This window comes from Myotis yumanensis, unplaced genomic scaffold (genome assembly GCF_028538775.1).
Source record: "Myotis yumanensis isolate MYYU_CA2020_CCGP unplaced genomic scaffold, mMyoYum1.0.hap1 SCAF_3, whole genome shotgun sequence".
Lineage (NCBI taxonomy): Eukaryota > Metazoa > Chordata > Mammalia > Chiroptera > Vespertilionidae > Myotis > Myotis yumanensis.
Window position 1 is genome coordinate 191,499,228 of NW_027223754.1, and position 27,423 is coordinate 191,526,650.

At 35.6% G+C, this 27,423-nt stretch overlaps 2 protein-coding genes across 2 annotated transcripts; one reads left to right on the top strand and one right to left on the bottom strand.

Annotated features, from left to right (window-relative positions):
• Window positions 1-367: 367 nt before the first annotated feature.
• LOC139007350 (C-type lectin domain family 2 member A-like) lies at window positions 368-12,202 on the top strand. The gene is made up of 7 exons (XM_070410705.1): window positions 368-417; window positions 579-698; window positions 1,138-1,342; window positions 3,098-3,172; window positions 7,512-7,690; window positions 9,370-9,473; window positions 11,117-12,202. The coding sequence occupies exons 3-7, from the start codon at window positions 1,270-1,272 to the stop codon at window positions 11,223-11,225; spliced, it is 540 nt and encodes a 179-aa protein (XP_070266806.1). The 5' UTR covers window positions 368-417; window positions 579-698; window positions 1,138-1,269; the 3' UTR covers window positions 11,226-12,202.
• A 2,282-nt stretch (window positions 12,203-14,484) lies between these two features.
• On the bottom strand, window positions 14,485-22,723 carry LOC139005682 (killer cell lectin-like receptor subfamily F member 2). Its single transcript, XM_070407891.1, has 6 exons — window positions 22,498-22,723; window positions 20,838-20,936; window positions 19,084-19,131; window positions 16,753-16,901; window positions 16,368-16,483; window positions 14,485-14,659 (listed from the first exon to the last, which is right to left on the bottom strand). The coding sequence occupies exons 1-6, from the start codon at window positions 22,583-22,585 to the stop codon at window positions 14,542-14,544; spliced, it is 618 nt and encodes a 205-aa protein (XP_070263992.1). The 5' UTR covers window positions 22,586-22,723; the 3' UTR covers window positions 14,485-14,541.
• Between the last annotated feature and the right edge of the window lie 4,700 nt (window positions 22,724-27,423).

Below are 27,423 nucleotides of genomic sequence, written 5' to 3' on the forward strand. Positions count from 1 at the left end.
AGGTTGTCTATGAAAATGAGAAATAATTCCAAGAAATAGCATGGAGTCCTGTAATAATATGAATCCTACTCTCCATGTGTAGCACTCAAAATGCCACTTAGCATGTTTTTCTTGCCTGAGGATAAAAATATTTTGCTGATTTCATGATACTCTTTATGAATGAGCCTATTTTTCTTCCCTTCCTGAAACTAACTAGTCTACTTTCATCTCTGATCAAAACATGTATGACTTTGAATCTATTTTGTTTGTCCATTAATATTCAGTTAGTCATACTTTGTACGTACTGCCAACATTTCAGAACTAGTAACAACAGGCTAGAACCCTGGATAAGTAAGTGTCACTGGGTGTGTGAAAACAAGAATTCAAAACACAGGACAGCTTAAGAATGCTGACCACGTATAGAGGAAAACTACTAAAGTAAGTGAGGTGGGAGCAGCATTTCTGTAAAGTAATAAGAGATTTAGGAGAACATGTAGAGTATTATACCTGCAGAGAGGGCACAAGCTTGTGGATGAAGACAGTTGGAGTGAATTTCATGGTATGTGTATTACATCCCAATATAAATGTTTTTTTAAAAGTTCCTTTACAGATAAGAAGTTGGTGACCACAGATTTGTCCCATTCTATAACCAAGATTGCTTTCCCTGTCTCAACCTGCAGAGCCGAAGGATAGGAAGAAACAGCTCACATCTGGCTAACGTGAGTAAAGGTATTCCTACGTGATTGAGCATATGCCGTCTCTTGCAGATGTCATGTTTTGTTTGTTTTTTTGCTATTTTCTGGAGCAAGATGTATAGTACAAGCATTACCTATTACTTGAAAGATTCGTAGATTTACTCTATTTTAATTACTGTTACTGGAGGCTGTGGTTCTTCAGTGGTGTTTCAGGAAAAGAATTCCAGGGACATTCACAAAGGAGTTTAGTGATAGTGGCAAGATTTATTAGAGCAAAAGGTGACCACTCAGAGTGACAGTACACACTCGGAGAGGCAGAGAGCAGGCAGGCTATAGGGTAGTGGCTACCTCACGGTCCCGGCTAAGCTTCCATATACCATATATTTCCTTCTTTGGGGCAGGGCGGGGCGAGGGGGGGCGGGAAGAATAGGCTTTCTTTCAAACGATCCAATCTCTTTCCTAGACTTTCCCAGGCTAGTGCGCTCTCCATTTTAAGGTCACCATTTTGGCTCCTATTGCTGCCTCATTGGCTTCTTCCTCCCAGTGAAAGAGCTGGCTCCTCCGTCCTCGCTGTTTTGTCTTCCTGCGTCCGCCCATGCCACACAGCTCACACCTCCGTGGGCTGCAACCCTGTTTTCCTGCCTGCAGGATGCAGGGTTTTCCCTCAGGTGAGTGGGAAACTGTTTCCTGGTTTAGGCTGAGTTTGCTTTCTTCTCTTTTGTTTGTATCTGTCTACGCTGACATTACCATTTCAGTATCTGTAATATGTATGTCAATTATTTCTTTTTTTTCACATCAGATATTTGGCATTTGGCATTTTGAAAAATCTTATCATCTTTTATATTTTAGTTGATAAATGTTTTAGTGTTTTAATGTACTCGTACGGCCATAACACATTCAACTTCTTCCCTTTATTGCTTACAGTATATAAAAAACAATGTATCCTATACTTAAGTTCTTCTGTCATGTGACCTTATAACTGTCCTCTCTTTCCAATGTTTGATGTTTATAAATTTGTACATATGTTATAGACATTTGTGTGATTATAGTCCTATTGATGACCCTTATACTTTCTTGATTACGATCCACATTCACACTATTTCCGGCTTTGGAAATAACCTTGCCTTTCCTCCCGCCTTCCAAATCTAAGTGATCTCCTCACCCCTCACCCCATCTGAACTGCTCTAGCAATCATTGCCGCTTGCCTTCTTTGCACTTTGTAAGGCCATTGTATCCTTTACTGCTTTAAGAATTAGATGCTTTTTGTGTTAAGTTTGTGAAGCCCGAATTTATTTCTATTTAAAAATGCTCAAGAGACTTTTAAAAGGCCCATAGGCATCCAGGTTTAATTTAAGATCATCCTGAGGTGGTGTCCATCAGTTCCTTCTTTACTGAGGCATCAATTTGTTCCATTTAATGAAATACCTCGAAAATTCTAGTTGGATCATGGTGATTTTCTGTGACTCCCAGTATCTTTCATATATGACCATCCTTTCCCAAACAATGAAAAATGTAATACCAGAAATAATCATGAAACATCCGTAGATTCTACTTGAATATCTTCTCCGCATTATTCTTTGCCACCAAGCCCAATGATTATCAATATGAGTAGCAGAGATTATGATGAATGTCACCTTCAAAGACTGGTTTTAAATGAAGCTCTGCCAAAACTGGTTTGGCTCAGTGGATAGAGCATCGGCCTGCGGACTGAAAGGTCCCAGGTTCAATTCCGGTCAAGGGCATGTACCCGGGTTGCGGGTACATCCCCAGTAGGAGATGTGCAGGAGGCGGCTGATCGATGTTTCTCTCTCATCGATGTTTCTGGCTCTCTATCTCTCTCCCTTTCTCTCTGTAAAAAATCAATAAAATATATTTTAAAAATAAATAAATAAAATAAATGAAGCTCTTTCAGAATAGAAACCCTTCAAGACAAAACACCAAGAAGTAGATGCTTTTAATGAGAACTTCTGGACCAAATATTATGGAAGAACTAGAGGCCCAGTGCATTATAATCGTGCACTGAGGGTGGGGGTGGGGCATCTCTCAGCCCAGCCTGCACCTTCTTGCAGTCTGGGACCCCTTGGGGGATGTCCAACTGCCAGCTTAGGCCCGCTCAGACATCTCCCAAGGGGTCCTTAGTGCTACCTCAGAGACAGGAGAAACTCTCGCTACTGCTGGTGCTTGCCAGCCGTGAGCCCAGCTTCTGGCTGAGTGGTGCTCCCCCTGTGGGTGCACACTGACCACCAGGGAGCAGCTCCTGCATTGAATGCCTGGTGGTCAGTGCGCATCATAGCAACTGGTTGTTCTGTCATTCAGTCAATTTGCATATTAGAGTTTTATTATAGAGGATAAATGAATAATAAATATCCAGTATGGGTTTCTCTGGAAATTTTATTGTAAATGTTAATTTTATTTTTTTGCAGTTCCCAAGTGGAAGATTTTTGCAATCATAGCTTTTGTTGTTGTTGTTGCTGTTATTATTGCAGTGAACATTATAGGTGAGTGGCTTAATTCATAAACTTTCTATGGCTACTTATGCACAGCAGGCTCAAGCTTTATATCTTTTATATTTAAAGCTTAATTCAAAATCTCTCAGTTTGGGAATAATAAATTGCTTTGTAGAGATTTATCCTCAGGTTCCTACCAATTCAGCAGGTTTTATAGTCATCTTCTCAACTGTATTGTAGTTCTTGATCTTGGAGTAAAATAATCGTAAATTCTCAGATGACCTCCAGATAGCCATAGCAATAACTATTTTTTAAATTAATATGTTTTTATTGATTTGAGAGAGAGAGGAAGGGAGAGGGAAAGAGAGAAATAGAAACATTAATGAGAGAAAAACATTAATTGGCTGCCTCCTGCATGCTCCCTACTGCAGATTGAGCCCACATCCCAGACATGTGCCATGACCAGGAATTGAACTGGTGACCTGTTGGTGCATGGGACACTTAACCAACTGAGTCACACTGGGAAGGCAATAATTTTTTTTTTTAATTGAGAGTACTTTGTGTGAGTTAAAGAACTAAGGTTAAATACATTTTAATATATTTAATTCTGACAAGACTATGAAATAGGTATAATTATGAAAGCCATTTGCATACAAAGAGATAGAGGCCAGAGTGAATAAGTAGCCCCTTAGAAATAAATTCCAGGGCCAAAATTGTGACTGGTACAATTCCTAATGCTGTGACCACCATGCAACACTCCTCCATAATTGCAGTATATCTTTACTCTAATTTATTTTGGATCAAGAGTAAGTAATATGTATATGAAATATTTATTTTTATCCTACTATGTTGAACGGAAAACTATGAAATAATTGCATAAGTAATGTTGCAAAATTTTCTCCGAGTAGATTTTTAAGAAGGAAGACATTAAGCCCTAACCGGTTTGGCTCAGTGGATAGAGCGTCGGCCTGCGGACTCAAGGGTCCCAGATTCCGTTTCGGTCAAGGGCATGTACCTTGATTGCGGGCACATCCCCAGTAGGAAGTGTGCAGGAGGCAGCTGATCGATGTTTCTCTCTCACCAATGTTTCTAGCTATCCCTCTCCCTTCCTCTCTGTAAAAAAATCAATAAAATATAAAAATAAAATAAAAATAACAATAAAAAATAACAGGGAAGACATTCATTTTCTTCTGGGTATTATGGGTCTATTTTGTGAAAAGAATACAAGGTAGATTTTTATTCCTGAGCTAGGCCCTAATAGTCTTCAGTACTTGATTGTCTCTATGCATGTTTTGCTTAATTAAGCACTTAAAGTACAATAGTTCATACTCTTGGTTCTTGTTTCCTTTGTCATTTCCAAGAGTACTGAACATGCTTCTTGCTCACAGTCTCCTCTGTCACTATAGAGTCCTAGGAGTTCAATGTCATCAATTTAAACATCTGCAATTCAAATATTTGGAGAAAAGGGTTTCTGTGACATGTCTTTATATCATTGATTATTTGATTAATTTAATTTTTAAAAGTGTTGAAACAATATATATTTTAATTAAATCTTTACTGTTGAAAGTATTACATATGTCCCCCTTTTTCCCCATTGACCCCTTCTAGTCTGCCCCCACCCCCATAAATGGCCTTTAAAAAATTTATTTATTGTTGAAAGTATTACATATGTCTCCTTTTCCCCCCATTGACCCTTCCCCAGCCACTCCCACCCTTCAGCACATGCCCCCATAACCCCGTGTCCATGTCCACTGGTTATGCTTATATGCATGCATATAAGTCCTTTGGTTGATCTCTACCCCCTTCTCTTACCCTCCCCTGCCTTCCCTCTGAGGTTTGATGGTCTGTTTGATGCTTCTGTCTCTGGACCCACTTTTGTTCATCAGTTTATATTGTTAATTATATTCCACAAATGAGTGAGATCATGTGATATTTATCTCTCTCCAACTGGCTTATTTTGCTAAGGATAATGCTCTCCAGGTCCATCCATGCTGTTGCAAATGGTAAGAGTTCTTTATTTTTTACAGCAGCATAGTATTCCATTATGTAGATGTACCACAGACTTTTTTATCCACTCATCTGCTGATGGGCACTTAGGCTGTTTCCAAATCTTAGCTATTGTAAATTGTGCTGCTATGAACATAGGGGTGCATATATCCTTTCTGATTGGTGTTTCTGATTTCTTGGGATATATTCCTAGAAGTGGGATTGCTGGGTCAAATGGGAGTTCCATTTTTAACTTTTTAAGAATACTCCATACTGTTTTCCACTGTGGCTGCAGCATTCTGCATTACTACCAGTAGTGCACGAAGATTCCTTTTTCTCCTAATCCTTGCCAGCACTTGTTTGTTGATTTGTTGATGACAGACATTCTGACAAGTGTGAGATGGTACTTCATTGTCATCTTGATTTGCATCTCTCGGATGATTAGTGACTTTGAGAATATTTTCATATGTCTCTTGGCCCTTCTGTATGTCTTCTTTTGAAAAGTGTCTATGTAGGCCCTTTGCCTTTTTTTTTAATTGGATTGTTTATCTTCCTTTTGTTAAGTTGTATGAGTTCCCTGTAAATGTTGGAGATTAAACCCTTACCAGAGATAATATTGCAAATATGTTCTCCCATGCAGTGGGCTTTCTTGTTGTTTTGTTGATGGTTTCCTTTGCTGTGCAAAAGCTTTGTATTTTGGTGTAGTCCCATTTGTTTATTTTCTCCTTAGTTTCCATTGCCCTATGAGCTGTATTGATAAAGATATTGCTATGACATATGTCTGATATTTTGCTGCCAATGGATTCTTCAAGGGTTTTTATGGTTTCCCGTTCTACGTTTAAGTCCTTTATCCATTTTGAGTTTATTTTTGTGTATGGTGTAAGTTGGTGATCTAGTTTCTTTCTTTTTTTTTGCATGTATCTGTCCAATTTTCCCAACACTATTTATTGAACAGACTGTCTTGACTCTATTGTATGTTCTTGCCTCCTTTGTCAAATTGTAATTGAGCATAATAGCTTGGGTCGATTTCTGGGTTCTCTGTTCTTTTCCATTGATCTATATGTCTGTTCTTGTGCCAGTGCCAGGCAGTTTTGAGAACAGTGGCTTTGTGATATAGCTTGATATCTGGTATTGTGATCCCTCCAACTTTGCTCTTCTTTCTCATGCAGCTATTCGGGGTCTTTTTTTATTCCATATGAATTTTTGGAGTTTGTTCTAGGTCTGTGAAATACGCCATTGGTATTTTAATGAGGATTGTGCTGAATCTATAGATTACTTTGGGTAGTAAGGACATATAAATAATGTTGATTCTACTAATCCATGAACATGGTATATTCTTCCATTTGTTTATATCTTCCTCTATTTCTTTTGTCAATGACTTGTAGTTTTCCGAGAGAGGTCTTTTACCTCCTCAGTAAGTTTATTCCTAGGTATCTTGATTTTTTTTTTTTTGTTACAATGGTAAATGGGATTATTTTTTAGTTCCTCTTTCTGTGAGCTCATTATTAGTGTATAAAAAAAAATCCATAGATTTCTGAGTGTTAATTTTGTATCCTGCTACATTGCCAATTCATTTATTAAGTCCAATAGTTTTTTGATGGAGTCTTTAGGGTTTTATATGTACAATATCAAATACAATATATTTTATTACCCATCGTTGGTGCCTGGATCCACTTCTGAGTATTAGAAAAAATAAACAAACAAGTAAATAAATAATCATTGCAGAGTGAGGAGAGAAGGCTTTGGAGTTGGCCCTCCATTTGGACCTTTACTTGGTTCTTTTTCAGTTCCATTAACTTATACAAACATTTGGAGGGCAAGGACTTTTATTTTAGTCTCATTACTCAGCACATAACTAAAATCCTGAGACAGTAAATTCTCAAAATAATTTTCAGAGAAACATATTATTATTATGTTTCCTTTGGCACTGAATATTGTTGAAGTAGAACAAATGTTCCACTAACTCTTATGTTTCAATAGTTTGTTATCATTTATGGTGAGTTTCATTATGTAACTTGGATATCTTCTCTTGTCTATGACCTTCTCATTTCTTCGAGGTAAAATGAGTCCTTCATTCCTTACCTTAGTCTTTGAGGCTTAAATTATATTTGGGTCTCTAGGTCTTTTTCTTGATTGCTAAATTTTTGCATTTTTTTTGAGAGAATGTCAATATAGACCATGAGAATTTGTGGGTTCCATTTCTCAAAACAGAAGCCAGGAAAATAAAATAGACTACTTGGCCACTAAATGGTCTTCCTTGCAGACAGAATTGAATTCATTCACTATCCCATAAATGAAACTAATTTTACAAACCTCAGACTATGGGAGTTAAAAGTAAAATTGATTCACCAGAATGACTAGAAACACTTTTTAAAAATTTTGATAATTTCTTTCTTTTTTTCAGTATGCATTCAAAAAAAACCACCAGAACGTCCCCAAACTACAAAATGTTCCGGAAAATGGATTGGAGTAGGAGATAAGTGTTTCTATTTTTCTGGAGATACTAAGAATTGGACAGACAGTAAAATATTTTGCAGTTCACAGGGATCAGAACTTGCTCAAATTGATACACTTGGAGATATGGTAAGAAAAGGGGAAAGTTTTCAATCATTTCAGAGTTTAAGCTTGTACAAAAAGAGAATAAAAGTGGCAAAAATTAATACTCAATAATGTAAGTCAGATGATGTTTTAAGCACTGAAACTATGAAGTATTATGCTGAGCAAAATAAGCCAGTCAGAGAAAGACAAGTATGACATGATCTCACTCATCTGTGGAATCTAATGAACAAAATAAACTAATTAACAAAATAGATCCAGATACATAAAAGCATGGAACAGACTGTAGAATATCAGAGGGAAGGCAGGGGATGATGGGTGCAAAGAGATTAACCAAAGAATTTATATGCATATATGCACAACCCAGGGACACAGACAATAGGGTGGTGAAGGCCTTGGGTAGGGAGCAGATGGGGGCCAAAAGGGTCAGTGGGGGGAAAAAGTGGGAAATCTCTAATACTTTTCAACAATAAAGATAAAACAAAACAAAACAAACCTCATTCAATCTTCAACTAATACCTCTGAAGTAAATATTTACATATCCCCATTTAAAGGTGAGGATGATGAAGCAGAGATATATTAAGTATCAGTCATTATCATAGTCATAATTTGTTGAACTTGGATTTGAACACAAGCAAATTATCTAGTGATGGTATATGTCTTTAGTCACAATATATATTGCTCAGATAGCTAATATTTTTGTTCAATATCCTTAGATTATTAAATAGATTGTTTTTAATATCTTTACAATGGCATTCTCTCCAGAGTAGCTTGGAAAACTTGAAACAAACAGAGGATATGAAAATTTAGAGATGAGGATGTGAAGAAAATTCCTAGTTTGAAGAAAGTGAGACAATTAATGGAATAAATGAGAGGGCAGAGGAAGAGGAACTTGGAATTCAGGCCTCAGTGTAACAGCGGAAGTTGTTTGCTGTAAAGAAAAGCTGACTAATAAGTCTGTGGCCCAATATTTAGGAACCCAGAGAAGAAGGACTAAACTCATCACTCAATATATTTTATTGCAATACATGATATTCAGAAGTTAGTTTGATTTCTGATTCTATGAGAAAACACAACAGCAACGGCATTTTTATTCTGGTATTTAGTCAAAGTACTTCATTACTGAGTTTTTACTATTTTAACAGTACTTATACTTTCAATTAAACCCCTTCCCCCCTGAAATCTTTCTTCTATGATTTTTGAGAGCAAAGCTGTGCAGAAAACAAAATATAAGCATTAGTTCTCTGTCACCTTTAAAGAACAAGCTGAATTAGTTCCTATAAAAACTGCTTAGCTTCTGATTTTGCCATCTAGAAAGATATCATATCATATCATATCATATCATATCATATCATATCATATTTATCACCTTTGTCATTCACTCTGTGACTAAAAGATATTAATGGTTTATGCATTAGAATTAGAAGTTGAAACAGAAGTTACCTCTAAAGACAACTCGAGTCAGGGTAGATCAGAGAGTTTCAGTGACTTGATAAAGTCATTCTACTACTTAGAGACATTTAAGAAACAAGAGCAAAGCAAAAATCTTTTTGGTAAAACTAAACTAAATACGTGCTGTTAGTTGCTGTTGACACATTAGGGCATGCAAATTAAGATGTAAATCATAAAATCTGGCTGGGGTGGGAAGCATGTTTAGCAATGTGCTCTAAAATATTAAATAGATGATGCCCTGATTTTTGTGAAAGGACTTTTTGAAGAAGCACACGGGAACATCTATGCACTGGATTGGGTTGAGCAGAAAACAAGGAGAGCCTTGGAAATGGACAAATGGCACCACATTCAATGCTTGGTGAGTTTCAAATTTAGTAGGGAAGGTTTTATTCTGGTTGAACAAAAAGCTTACATGGTTTGAGTTGTGATATGTGCCCTTTCACACTGAAACATACCCTATAGCATCCCATCTTCTTTCTACCTTGTTAAATGACAGTGAAGTTTTTCATTTTATTTGTTTCCTATTTTATTTTTTCACTGTCAAACTCTTGCTAAATAGCCCTCCTATTGATAATTCAAATTCAACTACTTTGAAAATTCCAACCAACCACTTAAATTTGTACAAGATCTTTCATATTTAAGTAGAGAACATGTAGTTGTCTTTAACTTTTCAAATGTCCATCATAAGCAACATTATTTATGAAAGCATTTCTTGAGTGAATCTTATTTCTTCACTTATATTCTATTTTACCTACAAGAACTTACTAATTTTCTTTTGTATACATGTATTCCTTAATATTTCATTAAGTGCTAGTTAAAATTAAATATTGACGTGTGTATGATAAGATAAATTATATTTACTACAAAAAAGGGATAATTTTTGTCAATAGCAGAACAAATTAATAAGAACAACATTATAAGTAGTATCTTTGGTTATTGTTTCAGTATGTTTCAAAAGTACCAAATATATGTATAAATCTTATTACTTTCAAAAAGGAACATTGGCTAAAAATATGCCAGGAAACTGCTATTTATTTATTTATTTATTTATTATTTTTCAATTATAGTATATATTCAATATTGACTTGTATTAGTTTTAGATGTATAGCATAGTGGTTAGGCAATCATGCACTTTACTGAGTGGCTCCCTGACATATCCAGTACCCACTTCATCCCATATATAGTTATTACAATATTATTGATGGTATTCCCTATGCTATAATTTATATCTCCAAGACTATTCTATAACTAGCGATTTATATTTCTTAATTCCTTCACCTTTTTCACCCAGCCCCATAATCCCATTCCACTCTGTCAATTGTCAGTCTGTTCTCTGTATCTATAAGTCTGAGAAAATTGCTTTTTTAAAAAAAATCCAGAGACCTTTAGATTTAGTGACTCCTGATAGATAGATGATTGATAAATAGAAAATGGATGGATGGATAGATAGATAGATAGATATATAGATAGATGATAGATAGAGGTAGATATAGGTAAATGTAATAGAAATAGAGATATATTTATATCATTGACTTTTCCATATCTGCCTATATCTGTCTTCCTATTGTTCTAAATAATGTTACAGATTACACTAATAATACATTCAAGCTTCCATTTCTTTAATGTAACACATATTTTTGTGTAGCATACAGTGCTGGGTGAGTATGGCTCTCAGTGTCTGGTATAAAGTGTTTCAAATCATTGTATTTTTAAAAACATATATTTTTATTGATTTCAGAGAGGAAGGGAGAGGAAGAGAGAGAAACATCAATGATCAGAGAGAATCATTGATCTGCTGCCTCCTGCATGCCCCCTACTGGGGATCGAGCCTGCAACCCGGGCATGTGTCCTGACCAGGAATCAAACTGTGACCTCCTAGCTCATAGGTCAATGCTCAACCACTGAGCAACACCTGCTGGTAAAAATCACTGTATTCTTAATTTTATTTTTTGTTACAGTTGTAAGTGGTTTCCAAACTGATTTTTGTTGTTCCTTTTTTAGGTTTGAAATTGACGGGTATGGATTATTTGCTTTTCTGAATGCTGATGGAGTTTCCAGTTCAAGGGGATTTGTGGATATCAAGTGGATTTGCAGCAAACCTAGATTTTAATAGAGAAAAAAAACTGGGAAATGACTACCACAGTTTGGGAATAGACTAGCCCTGGCTGGATAGCTCAGTTGATTGGAGCATTGTCCCGTACACCAAAAGGTTGTGGGTTCCTGCTCAGGACAGACACCTAGGTTTCAGGTTAGATTCCAGGTGGGAGCACATTCAGGAGGAAACAGAATGATGTTTCTCTCTTCTCTCTCTCTCTCAAATCAATAAACAGATCCTCAGATGAGCATACAAAAAATAAAGTGAAAGACTAAACTTATTTTTCACTTCTGAGGCTGTGAAAGTGTGGCAGGATAGGAAGAAGTTAGGGAAAACTCCCAACAAGTAAAATGAGGAAGCTGGAGGGGCATCATAGGAGGATAAGCCTCTCGGTCATCTCATCAAAGCCCCCACCTCCAGGCATGATCAAAGGGAAACAGTTTATGTCAGAAAAAACTCCTGAGGTGGTCACAGAAATCAAAGCTACAACCCGATCTGTCCAAGATGAAGGAAACATTGACCAGAGAAGAAGATAAAGCGGGGATAAATGGTAATGAAAGAAAGTTTGCCTTGGGATGGTAATCACAATACAGTACAGATGATGTACTGTAGACTTGTATTCCTGAATCCTGTATAATTTTATTAACCAATATCACCCCAAAATTAATCTTAAAACGTCACCATTATAATGAAAGCTGACACTATAAGTGGAAGAAGTGGGGTGGATGAGCGCCATGACACTTCCAAAATGGACCATATTGGGAACAGGAACCCCTCTCAACCTGAAGGCGGAGTCAGAATTTGTGCAACAGAGTCCAGAAACAGCCCACCCTTGGAAACACATGAAGTCCCAAGAACTGACTGACACAGTGTGCAATTCACTCATGAATTCGCTTACATCCACTCCGGGAAACCAGACCATGGCTCAACCCTGGACCTGTCTCCAGGAACCCAAGTTCTAGATTCTTATTCTCTACCTAAATAAAACTTGCTTTTCTTCTCATTCAGACTCATTTTTTTTAAATTCTTTTCTGCATGAGTCAAGGGCCTGGAGATGCCAGACTATACCAGGGTAGGGCATAGGAACTGGTAAAGTGACAAAAGGAACTAAAAACTCTTGAATGAGCCCAGCCTGTGTAGCTCAGTGGTTGAGCATCAACTTATGAACCAAGAGGTCACAGTTCAATTCCCTGTCAGGGCACATGCCTGGGTTGCAGGCTCGATCCCCAGTAGGAGGCAGCCAACCAGTGATCCCTCTCTCATCATTAATGTTTCAATCTCTCCCTCTCCCTTCCTCTCTGAAATCAATAAAAATATATATTTTTTAAAAATTGAGTGAATGATTACAGTCAAAATTTCATCAATTCAAGACACATAATTGCCCATTAAGTGCACAAGTCAGGAAACTTCTATTAGGTCCAAACAAAATAACAATAAACAATTACATGCAATGATGGTTATGAAAAGCAATGGATCTATATTAATAGACCAGTCAAGACTTAACAGTTTAAAAGTTAGAGACATATAAGTGTTCTATATATGTAAATATTATAAAACTAGAGGCCCGGTGCATGAAATTTGTGCATGGGGGGAGTGTCCCTCAGGCTGGCCTGCACCCTCTTGCATTCTGGGACCCCTCGGGGATGTCCAACTGATCACCCCTAACTGCCTCTGCCTGCCTGCCTGATTGCCCCTAATCACCTCTGCCTCGGCCCCCACCACTGCAGCTTCATCTGGAAGGACGTCTGAAATAATGTGCAGGTCATTCTGCTGTCCAGTCTAATTAGCATATTATGCTTTTATTATTATAGATACTAACCATAGTAACTTTGATTTTATACTAAAAACAAGGGAAAATCCACCAAGAAGGATCCTAACTCTATAAATAATAATCACTGATAGAATTACACATTAGAATTACAAAGCTTAGACTATAGAACATAAACTAGAATAATGATATTAAAAGTGACCAAGCAATAGATTTTTACAAAAATTTAATTTTCCAAGTAAGAGCAAGGAAATAGGATGGGCTTATAACACCTGCCTGGGTATGTCATAAAATTCAAATCCAGCAGAACATTTGAATAATTATAATAAGTCTGTGTTTGTTATATTGGCTTGAGTTTACTTTCCTGCCTAGGTAAGTATCATCTGTGTGCACTCACAAGAAGGAATGTGAGTGTAAGTAAAGAGATAGAGTGATAGAGATTCTGGAGAAAAAGGGAATATCTAGGTTATAGGGTAAACACATACAAACATGTCCTTTCTTAATATCTTTAATGGAGCTTAATTGCTTCATTGCAGTTGAAATTTTCTGATAAATGATAAGAGGAGATTTTTATGAACACCACCCATCATTCCTTTTATGTAAAAGCAAATGGCTTTAAGTAATCCTGGCAAATGTCAGCATGTAATCAAGTATGGGCATATTACATCTATGCATCATGTTGCAACCAAGAAAATTTGAAAATAGTAATTTTTAGACAATATTGGGCATTACAGGTAGATGTGTTAAATTTGGTTCATAATATAGGTTTTATTTTTATTGTTGGTTCATGGTTACAAGTTAATTTTGTTAATTGCTTAGCAATTTGGAGTAACTCATCCATCTTTTTTTTTCTTTGAGTCACAGTTAATAGGGCATAAATTCCTGATGATTTAGAATTAACTATACACAACTTCTTGAACTTAAATAACTACCTCACTTATAAGGTGGACACAAACTTTGGTATTTATTTTGTAATATGAATGTGTTTTGAATAAATGAGAGGAAAAATTAGAAACTTTACTTTTTATAGAATTTCAGTCAGAAAACTAAGGGAATAAGACAGTTCTCAATATATTTAAAATAAATTTAATTAAAGGAGAATAAAACAAAATTATATGCTTGCAACATCTGAATACTTTATTACCAGCTGAAAGTTTTATTTCTTTTTGATAAAATTGAAAATAGCAACTTGGGGTAAAGGCCCACCATGAAGAAAAAAAATGGCATATCGGTATCTAAGTGCCTGGTCTATTATCTTACCAAATGCTCAGAAAGAGTTAGAGATCAAGGAATAGAACACACAGAGGGATTAGGCAGGATTAGAAAAAGATTAAATTTAATTATTTTTCAGACATTAAAACAATACGGAATTCTGTTTTCTTGTCTAAAAATAAATTAATATATATTTTTATTTTGAAGTTTTATTTATGTACAAAATATTTTAAAATTTTATATTTGAGTGAAAACGAAGTAAATTTATCTAAAGAAATGGATAGCCGCTGTTAACATCCATACACATTTCTTCCACTTTCTTATTTAAATGCACAGATTTGCTTTTATTGTTCAGACAACATCTCTCTGGCAAATGCCATTGAATTTGGAGCCACAGTCTTCAGAATACACTTGATTTCTTGTTGTGACAGCACAGCCCATGCTATCAGTTGGTCCAATCACTGAAAAACTAGGAGATAAAGGGCAGACTTTAGACAATTTATATTATTTATGACGATGATTGTATTTATTAAAGTCTTCTCCAGCCAAACTTGTACAGGTAACTCCTCAGCAGACAAGATGTTGCCAATGACTGCATTTGGGCACTCCTGATGTGCTTGTCGGCCAAGCTCTCCCCTACCCTTGAACCTCCAACCGAATGTCTCTCTTATTGGAATAGTATCAGCCCTGAACCTCAAACTCAAAGACTAGAGGCATCCCTGTCTCTTCCTTCCCTCTCCATTCTCGCCTTAAGAATATCAGCAAGTCCTGGATATTCTATCTCAAGATAAGTCCTCATATTTATTCACTTCTAATCCAGGCTACTGGTACCTACCTCTTCCATATCTCTGGTCATGGCTTCTAAATGAACTTCAGTTTCAATTTTGTTTCTATATATTAATTTTCCACACGGCAGCATAAATACTGTTCTTTAAAAGGTAATTGGATGCCCTAACCGGTTTGTCTCAGTGGATAGAGCATCGGCATGCAGACTCAAAGGTCCCGGGTTCGATTCAGATCAAGGGCATGTACCTTGGTTGCGGGCACATCCCCAGTGAAGAGTGTGCAGGAGGCAGCTGATCGATGTTTCTCTCTCATCGATGTTTCAAACTCTCTATCCCTCTCCCTTCCTCTCTGTAAAAAAATCAATAAAATATATTTTTTAAAAAGGTAATTGGATGTTACAATGGAAGTTTTGGTAAAGACGTAATACATTAATGGGAGTTACAAAGCAGTAACATAGAAAAAAAAGAATGACTTTTTAAAGTTAAGTAAAACTGTTTTGATAATGTTAACTTCCTTTTTTAACTTCCATAGTGTAACAGGACTAGGAAAATGTGCAGTTAGAATATTTTTGGAGAAAGCTATTTTCTTAACTATGTTTTTAGCTACTGATTCTTGTTTAAAATATAAAAACCAAACACCATTATAACCATCTGCACATCATTTTTGCTAAATAATTAAATTAAAGCTTTAAAAGAAGATGTGTTACCCTAACAATATGTCAGTTTTCAAGTAAAATGAGCCTACATATCTTTTACTAATATTTTCAAAGATTACACTCAAAATAAGTCCAAAAAAAGTGAATAGTACTGGGTGCCTTAGTTTTATATTCATGAAAGACGATGGAGAACAGAAGTATATATAAATATCCAGACTGAAATAACTCTGACTCCATGGCTTTGCTGCAACTTGCCAGCTCTCAGGTGCTCTCATAGTGTAATGTGCAAAGAAAATGAGTGCGCAGAGGAGAACCGGTGAATGTATATGACACTTAAGAATGTTAAAGCACTCTTCCATGTGTTACCTTATGTTGTCCACACAAGAACATTGTGAGGAAAGCTTTGTTTCTCTTTTCATACAGATGAACAAATTGATATTAACAAGTTTGGAAGAATTTTCTAAGGGCAGAATTTTAAATTTACACTTTCATATATCAATTCAAGAAGCATTTCTAACTCTACCATATTTCTCAACATTATTTAATTCCTCTCTCCCTCCCCTCAAAAAAAGGGGGAGACAGAAAGAAGAAAGGAGAGAAAAATATTTTTTTAAAAAAAGGCAGGTAAGAAGGAAGAAAGAAAAATCTTGAAACTCAAGAAAGCTTAATTAAAAATACTTCTCTATAAATAAAACAGCATCATTACACCATCCCTTTGGTTCAAATCACTACTTACTTTTGTAGTTCCACAAGTGGGTGTTCATTTATCCACATCCATTGCTTTCCTGGGGATATAATGTATAATCCAATCCAACTAGGAAATCCAGGTTTTAAACTCTTCTGTATGAATTCCTAGAGACAAAAACAGTACATTCATTCATTCATTTATTCAAAAACATGTCAATGCCTTCTATAGAGTACGGTAATGTGCCAGAGTAAGGTACTTGATAAAGAAACTAATCATTTCTTTCATAAATAATAGTGGCTTTTAAATCATAAACAATAGTAATTATATTAGGGCTCATGGATGTTCAAATCAATGACCATAAACCACCCACACTTTTTAGAATTGCACCTAGAATTTTTCCTTGGGCACTTAGACCCTGTTTTTGCCTCCTCACCAGCTCTTTCAAATTGTGAATCACGGGCAAATGTGCCTGGAGCTTTGAACAATCACGCTGACTCTCATTCCAAGTTTTAGAAAAACTTGAAAACTTGTAACACTTCCCTTCATTCAGCAGCCAGTCATTTGGGCATATATAATTATTTCCTGAAAGAAAATGTATGAAGAAAAAGTTAAGTAAAGTCTACAGTTAATAGAGAAAGTATGAATAGTATCTAATGCGATCGACTTGGAAAATAGACCTTTACCAATTCACTTTTGTGATTAAAAGGCAGTTCTATTAGTAGAATAAAAATGAGATTCATTCAGTCATTTGTGTCTTTCCAGTACTGGGGGCAGGGTTTTGGGTGACAGGGTTTGGGAAGAGCAAAGCTTGTAAAGTCTGACCTCTATAGTTAGAAGAAACAAATGTATAATATTTTGATTGTTTATTATTAACTGAAAAAGTAAAGCACTCTTCCATGGAACTGGAGAGCATTATGCTAAGTGAAACAAACCAGTCAATGAAGGAAAAATACTACATGATCTCACTCTTTCATGGATAATTAAGACCATTACAAACTTTTGAACAATAATAAATACAGTGGCAGAGCTGCCTCAAACTGATTGTCGGACTGCAGTGGGAAGGCCAGGGAGGGTTGGGGGACAGGAGGGAGGGAAGTAAGAGATCAACCGAAGGACTTGTATGCACCCATATAACCATAACTAATGGACATAAGACACTGGGGGGTAAGGGATGGCAGGGGCTTGTCAAGGGCGGGGGGGAAAAAAGGACACTTATGTAATACCCTTTGTAATACTTTAAGCGAAAAATAAAAAAAAGAAAAAAAAAGAAAAAGTAAAAGCCTGTTGTTTAAGCCCATCTATTATTTGATTCTAATTCCTTTCTCTCAAGGTTTTCTTTACAACTGGCACTTCATTTCTCTGAGATTACTCACCACTACCATTTCTTACTCCATTGCATTGAACACATATATCCTCCTGTGATTTTCCCTTTATACTGTTCCCTTAGCCTTCAATAGTTTTCCCTTCATTTGCATAATCTAAATCAGTGGTTCCCAACCTTTTTTTTGGCCATGCATCACCTAAGCATCTCTAAAATCCTGATCCTCCCTCAGCCCCGTGACATATCATTCTTATTATTCAAAAGTGAACTCCTATTCACATGGAGGAAGTCTAAAAGGCCTTTAACTTGGCCTAAAAAAGCTTCAAAAGAACATGGCATCCATGAAAGAGAAAAATAAAAGAACAAAAGGACAGTTGAAGTACTGAAGAAGAAATCACTAAGAAATTATTAAAAAATAATATGAAGTGATATGAAAAAATAGCAAATAAAGTTTCAAAACATACAATAGAGAACTGAAATGCATAAATATGTCACAATATATATTTATATACTGTAGATGAGGCTCCTAGAACCATAAGAAATGCAAAAATTTCTCTGTTAATAACTCATTCTCGAATTGCCCCCCTTAAAAATTAAATTGCCCCCCTGGGGGGCATGTGCCCCACATTGGCAACCACTGCTCTAAATTAACTTATCTCTTAATGTTCAATTGTACTTCCACTTCAAAAACAAAGCCTTTATATGTGGTGTGTATATACAAAGGAATATTATGTAGTAATTATAGAGAATGGAATCTTGCCATTTGTGACAACATGAATGGATATAGAGGATATTATGCTAAGTTAAATAAGTCAGGCAGAGAAAGTCCAATATTGTATGGTTTCACTTATACGTAGAATCTAAAATCAAAATAAAACAAAACTAGACTCATAGAAACAGACCAAAGGGATGGTTACCAAAAGGGAGGGGGTGGGTAGATGAGTGAAAAGGGGAAAGGAAATTTAATAAAAAATATTGTGATAGGTTTTCAAGGTGACAGATGATTACTAGAATTAGCAGGTGACCACATTGTAAGGCATAAAAATGTTGACTTTACCAGTCATAATTTCGGCCACCTTGAAGACATAACATTTAGGTATCATTTAGCAAAGGATGGATAATCTGTTTTACTAAAATCTACTGATTTAAATGCTAGTGTTTCTAAAAGGTACTTTTACAGCAACATCTGGACTAGTGTTAGACCAAATATTGGATAACATGCATGGCCAGGTCAGGTTTACACACCAAATTAACCATCACAGCTGGTTCAAACTATGCTAGATATTCTATGACATAGTTATCATATCACCATTTGAAAGTTTTTTAAAAAAACTTGATATTTAATTTGCCTAAATTTATATGACCAGTTGGTTGAAATTTCTTGATTCAAACATAGAGAAGCACATTACAGACGAAACCAACCAAACAACAAACAAACATTACCTGCTAGGCTGCTGATGTTTACATTCTGTGAGAAATCCATTTTTTTATCTGTACTCAGGGCAAAGAAAAAATACAATGAGTAACACTTAATAAATAGCAATTTAGGTATATGAGAATAAAAATACTAACAAGATAAAAGACATACAAATAAAAACTGAAAGTCCTTATCTTATACTAGGCTTCTACTTCTCTCCTTCGCCCGAATTAGCCATTTTTTAATCATATCTATTTTTATTCCTTTGAGTGCTAATCACAATTCTAAATATTGCATTCATTCCTTTTTTGTAAATGTTGACAATATTATAGATGCCCCGCCCCCTTCGCCAACCTCCACCCAGGTTTCCTGTTCTCCACATCCTGGCCAGTACTTGTTGTTTGTTGATATATTAATGATAGCTATTCTGGCAGGTTTGAGGTTGTATCTCATTGTGGATTTAATTTACATCTTTCTACTGATTAGTGACATTGAGCAATTTTTCATGTCTGTTGGCCATCTGTGTGTCCTCTTTGAAGAAGTGTCTATTCAGGATCTTTGCTCATTTTTTAATTGGATTATTTGAAAATATAATCCATACTCACTTGAAAAGTTCCTGGTGTTAAGTTGTATAAATTCTTTGTATATTTTGGAAATTAATCCCTTACCAGATATATCACTGGCAAATATGTCCTCCCATACAGTGGGGTTCTTTTCATTTTATTGATGGTTTCTTTTGCGGTGGTGAAGCTTTTTAGTCAAATTTGTTTATTTTTCCCTTTGTTTCCTTTGCCCTAGGAGATGTATTGGTAACAATATTGCTAAGAGAGATGTCTGAGATTTACTGCCTGTGTAATTTCTAGAATTTTTTATGGTTTCACAGCTTACATTTAAGTCTTTCGTCCATTTTTAATTTATTATTGTGTATGGTGTAATTTGATGGTCTAGTTTCATTTTTTGCATCTTTCTGCACAATTTCCAAACAGCATTTATTGAAGGGACTTTCTTGACTCCCATGTATGCTCTTGCCACCTTTGTTAAAAATTAATTGACCATAAAGAGTGGGTTTATTTCTGGGCTCTCTGTTCTGTTCCATTGGTCTATATGCCTCTTCTTATGCTAGTATCGGGCTGTTTTAATTACATTTGCCTTGTAGTATAGTTTGATATTACATATTGTGATACCTCCAACTTGTGTTTTTCCTTCTCAAGATTGATGAGGCTATTCTTAAACCTCATACCTACTTTTTTGTATATTATTTTTTGTTATTTCTTCTTATTCCAGAAACTCCCATTTTATTATATCGTGTCTTCAGCTTCTTAGTTGCATTATTTAGAAAACTGCAGAAACCATGCATCTATGCATTGGTCTGGTTGTTTTAAAAAAGATTGAACACATAATACACACATTGAATACCACTTAAGGGTGCGGGGAGATGCAGAAGTCCACCTAAGAGGGTTTTCAAACAGTCCCCCCTTGTTTTAACTAGCACATTAATACATTTAAATGATTGTTTTTCGAAGTAATACGAATAAGCACATAATAAGTCAACTTTTTCACTGGAAGTTTTTTTTTTAAGATGCAGAATAAATGCTTAAATTATATTTGAGTGTTTCTTAATTTTTATTAAATTTAAAATAATTTTGTAACATGACATATGGCTAGAAAGTTTAATTTACCAATTTTGGACTATAATGTGGAGCTGGTCTTGATATTAAGAAACATTAAAGATCAGTTTATCTACTAAAATAGCAGAAATAAATAAAAACCCCATACTCACTTGAAAAGTTCAGGCCAATCACTGTCATCAGGTAAATAAGGATCCCGATGCATCCAAATACTACCAAAATGCCATAATAATGTACATGCAAGGCAAAATCTGCAATGTTGATTTGTTTGTTCATTAATTTTAGAACTCTTGTGATAACTCACTTTAAACACATTTTCCTGTCTTTGTTAATTGTTTGGTGATATTTTTTATAACTTAGCATTATTTATTAAATTATATGTTATATAAATATATACAATTTATAATGTATAGTATTATGTGTATTACATATTACTATATAAATATAATATAACTATATAAAATTTTTATTGTATATGTAACATAACATTATAAATAATATAACTATATCCTTTATATTCTTTATATTACACAGGATACTATGTAGTATATACTATATAAATAATGTATAATACATATTCTATATTTCATATATTACATATAGAAAAATAGAAATTACATATAATATGTGATTGTGTACTGTATGTATATTGCTATTATAAATGGAACTCTTTTTCTTAATTTCATTTTTGGATTGTTCAGTGCCAAGTGTATATATGTTATGGGTATTATTTATTTTAATGGCTCACTGTAGGAAAGAGAAGAAGGAAAGGAACATTATTGAAGTCCTGATACGGTGCAGTCACTGTAGTGGGAATAGTCACATGTTATCTCACCTTTACATAGGATATATTATATATTCCTGGTTTTGAATTTTCAGACAGGAATCAGCTTCAGCCTAAGCAATGTAGATCTCTAATCAATGCTGCGTATACAGAACGTTGGCGTAGTACTACTTTGGATCAGAGTTGGCAGGAATTATCTCTTTAAAGAGGAATAAATGAGGAACCTCCAGAGAATTTGGAATATTATTTAACATAATTATGGGAATATTATTTCAATCTAGAAACATTCTAGCCAATTTTCCTTGCTAGTGGCCAAAGAAAAAGTCAAGTAATTTGGTACTTAGGTAATTATTCCCCAATATGTATTGGCTTATAAATAAACATGCACTTAATTTCATCACCATAGTCATACATTTCACAAATAGGTCTAAGTCAGTGATTTTCAACCGATGTGCTACAAGAATTTTTAAAATATGCAATATCTGACTATTTACTAGTCAGGGAACTTACCTCTTTTCCCTTAGATTGTCAAATTAAAAAATGACAAAAAACATTTTTTGGTGTGCCACAGAATTTTAGTAACTGGTTTATGCATGCCATGAGATGAAAAAGGTTGAGAATCACTATTCTAGGTTGTAACAAAAGAGTGTGGTGAAAAAGGTTGAGAATCACGGTTCTAGGTTGTAATAAAATCACTGTTCTTAGGTCGCCTAAGGCCGTCGGAAAACACATATATAATTACACATTGTTTTTGTGATTAATCACTCTGCTTTAATTGTGTTCAATTTGTAACAATGAAAATACATCCTGCATATCAGATATTTACATTACGATTCATAACAGTAGCAAAATTACAGTTATGAAGTAGCAACAAAAATAACTTTATGGTTGGGGATCAACCATAAATTAGACAAATCCCAGAATATAGTTAATTCTAATACTTTAAAATTATTCAAAGATAAGTGTTTTCCTACAAGAATAATGCAATTTTAAACTGGAGTCCTAGTGAGAAATAACAATATTCCTACCTTTAGATCTCTGCCGGGATTTGAAGCGATCCTTGAAATTCAGCTTCATGTAGCCATCTTCAGTCTCCATCTCCTCAAATATTTTCATGTGATATTACCCAGAAAATAGTAAAAGAAAATAGAGAATAGTTTCAGCCTTGGATGGATATTCCTGCTAGCACGATGTACCAAAGACTAAAAGGAAGTCCAAAAATAGTCTGACCACACAGGATGTGTTGGTGAATGAAAATGGATAGACATGTTAATTTCTGAGTTAATGCTGCAAAGTAAAAGTGGGTATTTTGCTTTGTTCTTTTTAATAAATATTTATTGGACCCTTACTATGTACCAGTCATTAGTGTGTAGTATATTAGAAAAAAAAATGAAGAAGACAAACATACTGTCTATCTTTATATTCTAATGAGAAATAAATATATAAATACCAAACAAACAAAGCTAGTGTTTGGCTAGATAAGAGTAAAACTTTTAAAGGTTACTATCTTTACCACACGTCAGTGGTGTGCATGCATACACAGAGGAAACTAGCACTTTTTAGTGGCGATTGGTAAATCACAGGCCAGCGGTGAGGAGCATACAATGAGGGCACGAGGAAAGGTAATATCAGGCCTACATTCAATCAGTTGTCATAACAGTTATTTTAAATAATTGTCCAAAATCCTTAAGAGAGGTATGGCTATGATGGTCTGAGGCGACTCTCTAAGAAATGATCAGTGTAGAGGCAGTGGTAAATTGAATACAAGGAAGATGAATCCAACATACTATGAAGTCCTTGTGGTATGACAGTAGATCTGTGGGCAGGAAGTCAAATTCATTATTGGGTTAAGAGTATATCTTATTAAAACCCACTGTTGCCCTCTTCAACATAATAGTCACAATGTAATCTGCCACCAAGCCAGCCTGCTGTCCCTCTCAGAATTGGTATTTTATCTGGGACACAGATTTGGCCATTGCATTTGACACATCGGGCACTCAGTTCCAGGGCATCCTTGGGTAGTAGAAGACAACTTTCTTGATCCCATGCATAGGACTCATTTCAGTTGCATGGCCATTCTGTATTAGTCCATTGATCAAACATCAGGGTGTCTGGAGAAAGAGGCTTCCTGATGCTCACACCACATACCATTCTGTCTAGTTGATTAGTGAAAGTCTCCTCCTCAACTCTGGTTATCAAAAATTATTGGTATTTACATAGGAATTAATTTAATAATCTGTTCATTCTGAATAATCCCTATGCATACTTCTCCCCCAAATCTCTTTGTCACTAATGTTATAATTTTGTTCTTTTTGAGTTCTTGACCAGCCAATGAACCCATTAATCTCTGAATATGAGTCATTTTAGGTTTATATTGCTAGATACTCATCTTTCCTGCTAGATGAACAGCCAGATATATCACCCAAATGTCTGTTTAACTCAAAGATTTAATTTAACTCCACTTGTCTTTCAAGGGAACCCCCTGAATGGAACCACAATGTGGAATCTATTTTTAGCAGTCACACATTTCACATTCAGTGATAAAACTTTTCTTTTTACTTCTCCACTATGTGATCATATGGAACCCTTTCCCTCTCCTGCACCAAGTCTATGTACATGGTTCAGGTGAAGAGAGAAAATTAATACAGAAATATACCATGGGAGTTTGAGCCATCTGCTCATGCAGTTTACTGTACCTTTTTGGAATTGCTCAGGCCTAGCCTCCAATATGCTCCTTTTGATTTTATGATAGAATGCTGCTGTACATTTTAAATTTTAGGATCTATTAGGCCAAATTGGTCCCATGAGGTCATATCCTTGTTGGTGAACAAATGTCATACTAAAGTTACAGACTCTACTGCTTATTCTTCACCAGGTACAATTAGCATAATGTCATTAATGTAATGAGTCTATTCTTTATAATAGCTATATCATGTTCTGAGATATGTCAAAATGATCTAGTTCTCACTAAGATATCTTATGGCAGAAATCAGGAAAACTGACATATACCTGGGCAAAATAGTAAAGAAGTATTCTAATGAAATTCCATGAAAAGATTGTCTGCAAATGGTGGAAAATATCTGTAATACGTGTATCTGACAAAATGATTGTTTCTATATTATTTATACACTAGAGGCCCAATGCATGAAAATTTGTGCAAGAGTAGGCCTTCCTTCCTCCTGCTGCCGGCACCAGCTTCCCTCTGGCACCCGGGACCCTGGCTGGCTTCCCTCCTGTCCTGTTTTCATCAGGAAGGACATCTGGAATGACGTCCGGAAGATGTCAGGTCTAATTAGCATATTACCCTGTTATTATAGATTACAACTCATTATATACCTCTCTCTCTCTCTCTCTCTCTCTCTCTCTCTATATATATATATATATATATATGACAAATAATACTAATAATTGACAAAATATTTAAATAGAGACTTCACAACAATATATATATGTATATATATATATTGGCATAAGCCCATGAGAATGCTCAACAGATTATTAAAAATGTGCAAATTAAACTACATGTAGATATCATTATATAACTACTTGAATAGTTAAAATGTAAGACTTACCATATCAAATATTGCTATTGATGTGGAGCAACTAGGGCTATTCTACATTAATGATGGGAATGGTACATCCTCTTTGGACAATGTTATATGTTTATGAAATTAAACATATATTTCCTTTTTAAACACAGCTTTATTTGAATATAATTTATATACAGAAAACTGCACATATTTAACGTGTGCAATTTGATGAGTTTGGACATATGCAAACACCCATGATACCAGCACCTCAGTCAAGGTAATAGACATACCCATCACCTCACAGATTGCATGTTAATCACAAAAATAGAGGGGGAGCAAAAAAGAAACATTCCTCTATATAACCTAACAATTCTACTCCAAGCTATTTCCTCAAAAGATTTGAAAACAAATGTCTACAGAAAGACTTTAACAGAAGCCAAAACCGGTTTGGCTCAGTGGATAGAGCGTCGGCCTGCGGACTGAAAGGTCCCGGGTTCGATTCCGGTCAAGGGCATGTACCTGGGTTGCGGGCACATCCCCCGTGGGAGATGTGCAGGAGGCAGCTGGTCGATGTTTCTCTCCCATCGATGTTTCTAACTCTGTATCTCTCTCCCTTCCTTTCTGTAAAAAAATCAATAAAATATATTTTAAAAAAAAAGACTTTAACAGAAATATTTACGCTGGTTTTATTAATGTTAGCCAAAAATTGGAAACAACCCAATGGGGTAATGGATAAACAAATTATTATATATCCACATAATGAAATATTACTCAACAATAAAAGGAATGAACTGTTGCTCTATGCAACAAGGTGGATGAAACTCAAAGGCATTATACTGAGCAAAAAAAAACGGCTTTCAAGAGTGCATACTATGTGGTTCCATTTACATAAAATTCTAAAAGCCGCAAAATTCATCTCCATTGATAGTAGATTAATGGCTGGCTGATTCCAAAGATAGGGGAGGAACTGCAAAGGTACATCAGGGGTTATATTCTGGTGATGCAAATGTTTTATATTTCCACTCAAATTTTTGTTTGACTATTTTTCCTTTAGCAACAAAAGTAAATTTCACTCAACCATGATAGTGCAATCTCTCTATAGTCTCATAATTATGCACTCTTAGTTTTATGACTAGAATATTTTGGTGATGACACAGGTAGCATATAGTTTCCTAACAAACTTTTAGTCTTCTTTCTGTCCTCAGATGGAAGCAACAATTCTGTAATTTGTTCTTTTCTTCTGTATTTTACCTTGCATAATTTTGTTTTGGGTGATGACAGAATTGACCAGAGCTATTCATTTGGAAGAACCCCAAAGAGTTTAATGCTGCATTTCTTATTCTGATCACATTTTCTTTCTTTCTATTCTTTTGTGCTCTTTCCTCTGTTCTCATCTTATTTTCCCCTCAGAGTGTCCCAGTCAGAGCAAACACTATGCTACTCTTGAAGCAGTTTATGGGACATCTGCTATTTCCCTTTAGTTTTCTGCCTTTTATGTATAATACAGCATCTATACTGCTGAGGGGGGATGTTCCAATTATCTATAGGAATGTATGCACAGGTGACCCAGAGCGTTTCATTTGGATATACCAATACAAACGTCAAAGGGTACTTACTATTAATTAATATGGCCGAGCTTAACCAAAAACTAAGAAGAGAGAGAAAGAGACACAGGAGATAAACAATGCAAGAAATCACACAGGTTTATTTACCAGAGAGCTGATGGGTTTCAGTCCTTGGCAGGCCACCCAGAGACACTCTCTGACAGAGGAGACACACGGAGGTCGTCAAAATATGCTGCAGCAAGGAGCTCGGTCTCTTGACTCGAAGAGAGGCGCCTCTGGCAGTTTGGGCTCAGGCAGAGCAGGAATGGCAGTTTCCCAGTTCGGCAGTTTCCAGGGGGGATGAGAGCGTCCTGTCTGTGGAGGGCAGACAAGCGTCTGAACCACAGCAGATTTGCTCTCCTTAAATCCTTGAAGCTGGGCGTCTTCAGTGTCTCCTATCGGGTGCCATACACGGGTGCCGCCCTGTTATCTAGGTATACACTCAGGCAGGAAAGTTGTGACCATGTTCAAAGCTTATCAATCATACATACATCTTATTTTTGGAGTTGTTTACAAGTTTTGGTCTAAGAATAAAATGGGGTCTACTTATGCTAACTTATGCTAATACAAAGTGAGTCTACTTTATGCTAACTTATGCTAATACAAAAATGGAGTTTACTTTATGCTAACTAAACTTATTACTATAACAGGCTTCTTCAGTGTCTCATATCAGTGTGCTCCAGTGGCCTTCTGGGCTTATCAGGATGCACACGCAGGGGTTACAAGTTACTTATCAGGAGTTAACATGCTAGGAGTTGTTGGTCAGGAGTTACAAGTTATTTGTAGGAGTTAACATGCAGGGCGTTACAAGTTACTTATC

Excerpts from the sequence above, each read along its gene's own strand:
- LOC139007350 (XM_070410705.1), top strand. The coding sequence starts at position 1,270 with ATGCCACACAGCTCACACCTCCGTGGGCTGCAACCCTGTTTTCCTGCC. Across the intron at positions 3,173-7,511 it reads TATTGCAGTGAACATTATAG|TATGCATTCAAAAAAAACCA; the intron begins GTGAGTGGCTTA and ends TCTTTTTTTCAG. Across the intron at positions 7,691-9,369 it reads TTGATACACTTGGAGATATG|GACTTTTTGAAGAAGCACAC; the intron begins GTAAGAAAAGGG and ends TTTTTGTGAAAG.
- LOC139005682 (XM_070407891.1), bottom strand. The coding sequence starts at position 22,585 with ATGAAAATATTTGAGGAGATGGAGACTGAAGATGGCTACATGAAGCTG. Across the intron at positions 16,902-19,083 it reads AAACATCAGCAGCCTAGCAG|GAAATAATTATATATGCCCA; the intron begins GTAATGTTTGTT and ends ATTTTCTTTCAG. Across the intron at positions 16,484-16,752 it reads TTCACAATTTGAAAGAGCTG|GAATTCATACAGAAGAGTTT; the intron begins GTGAGGAGGCAA and ends TTTTGTCTCTAG.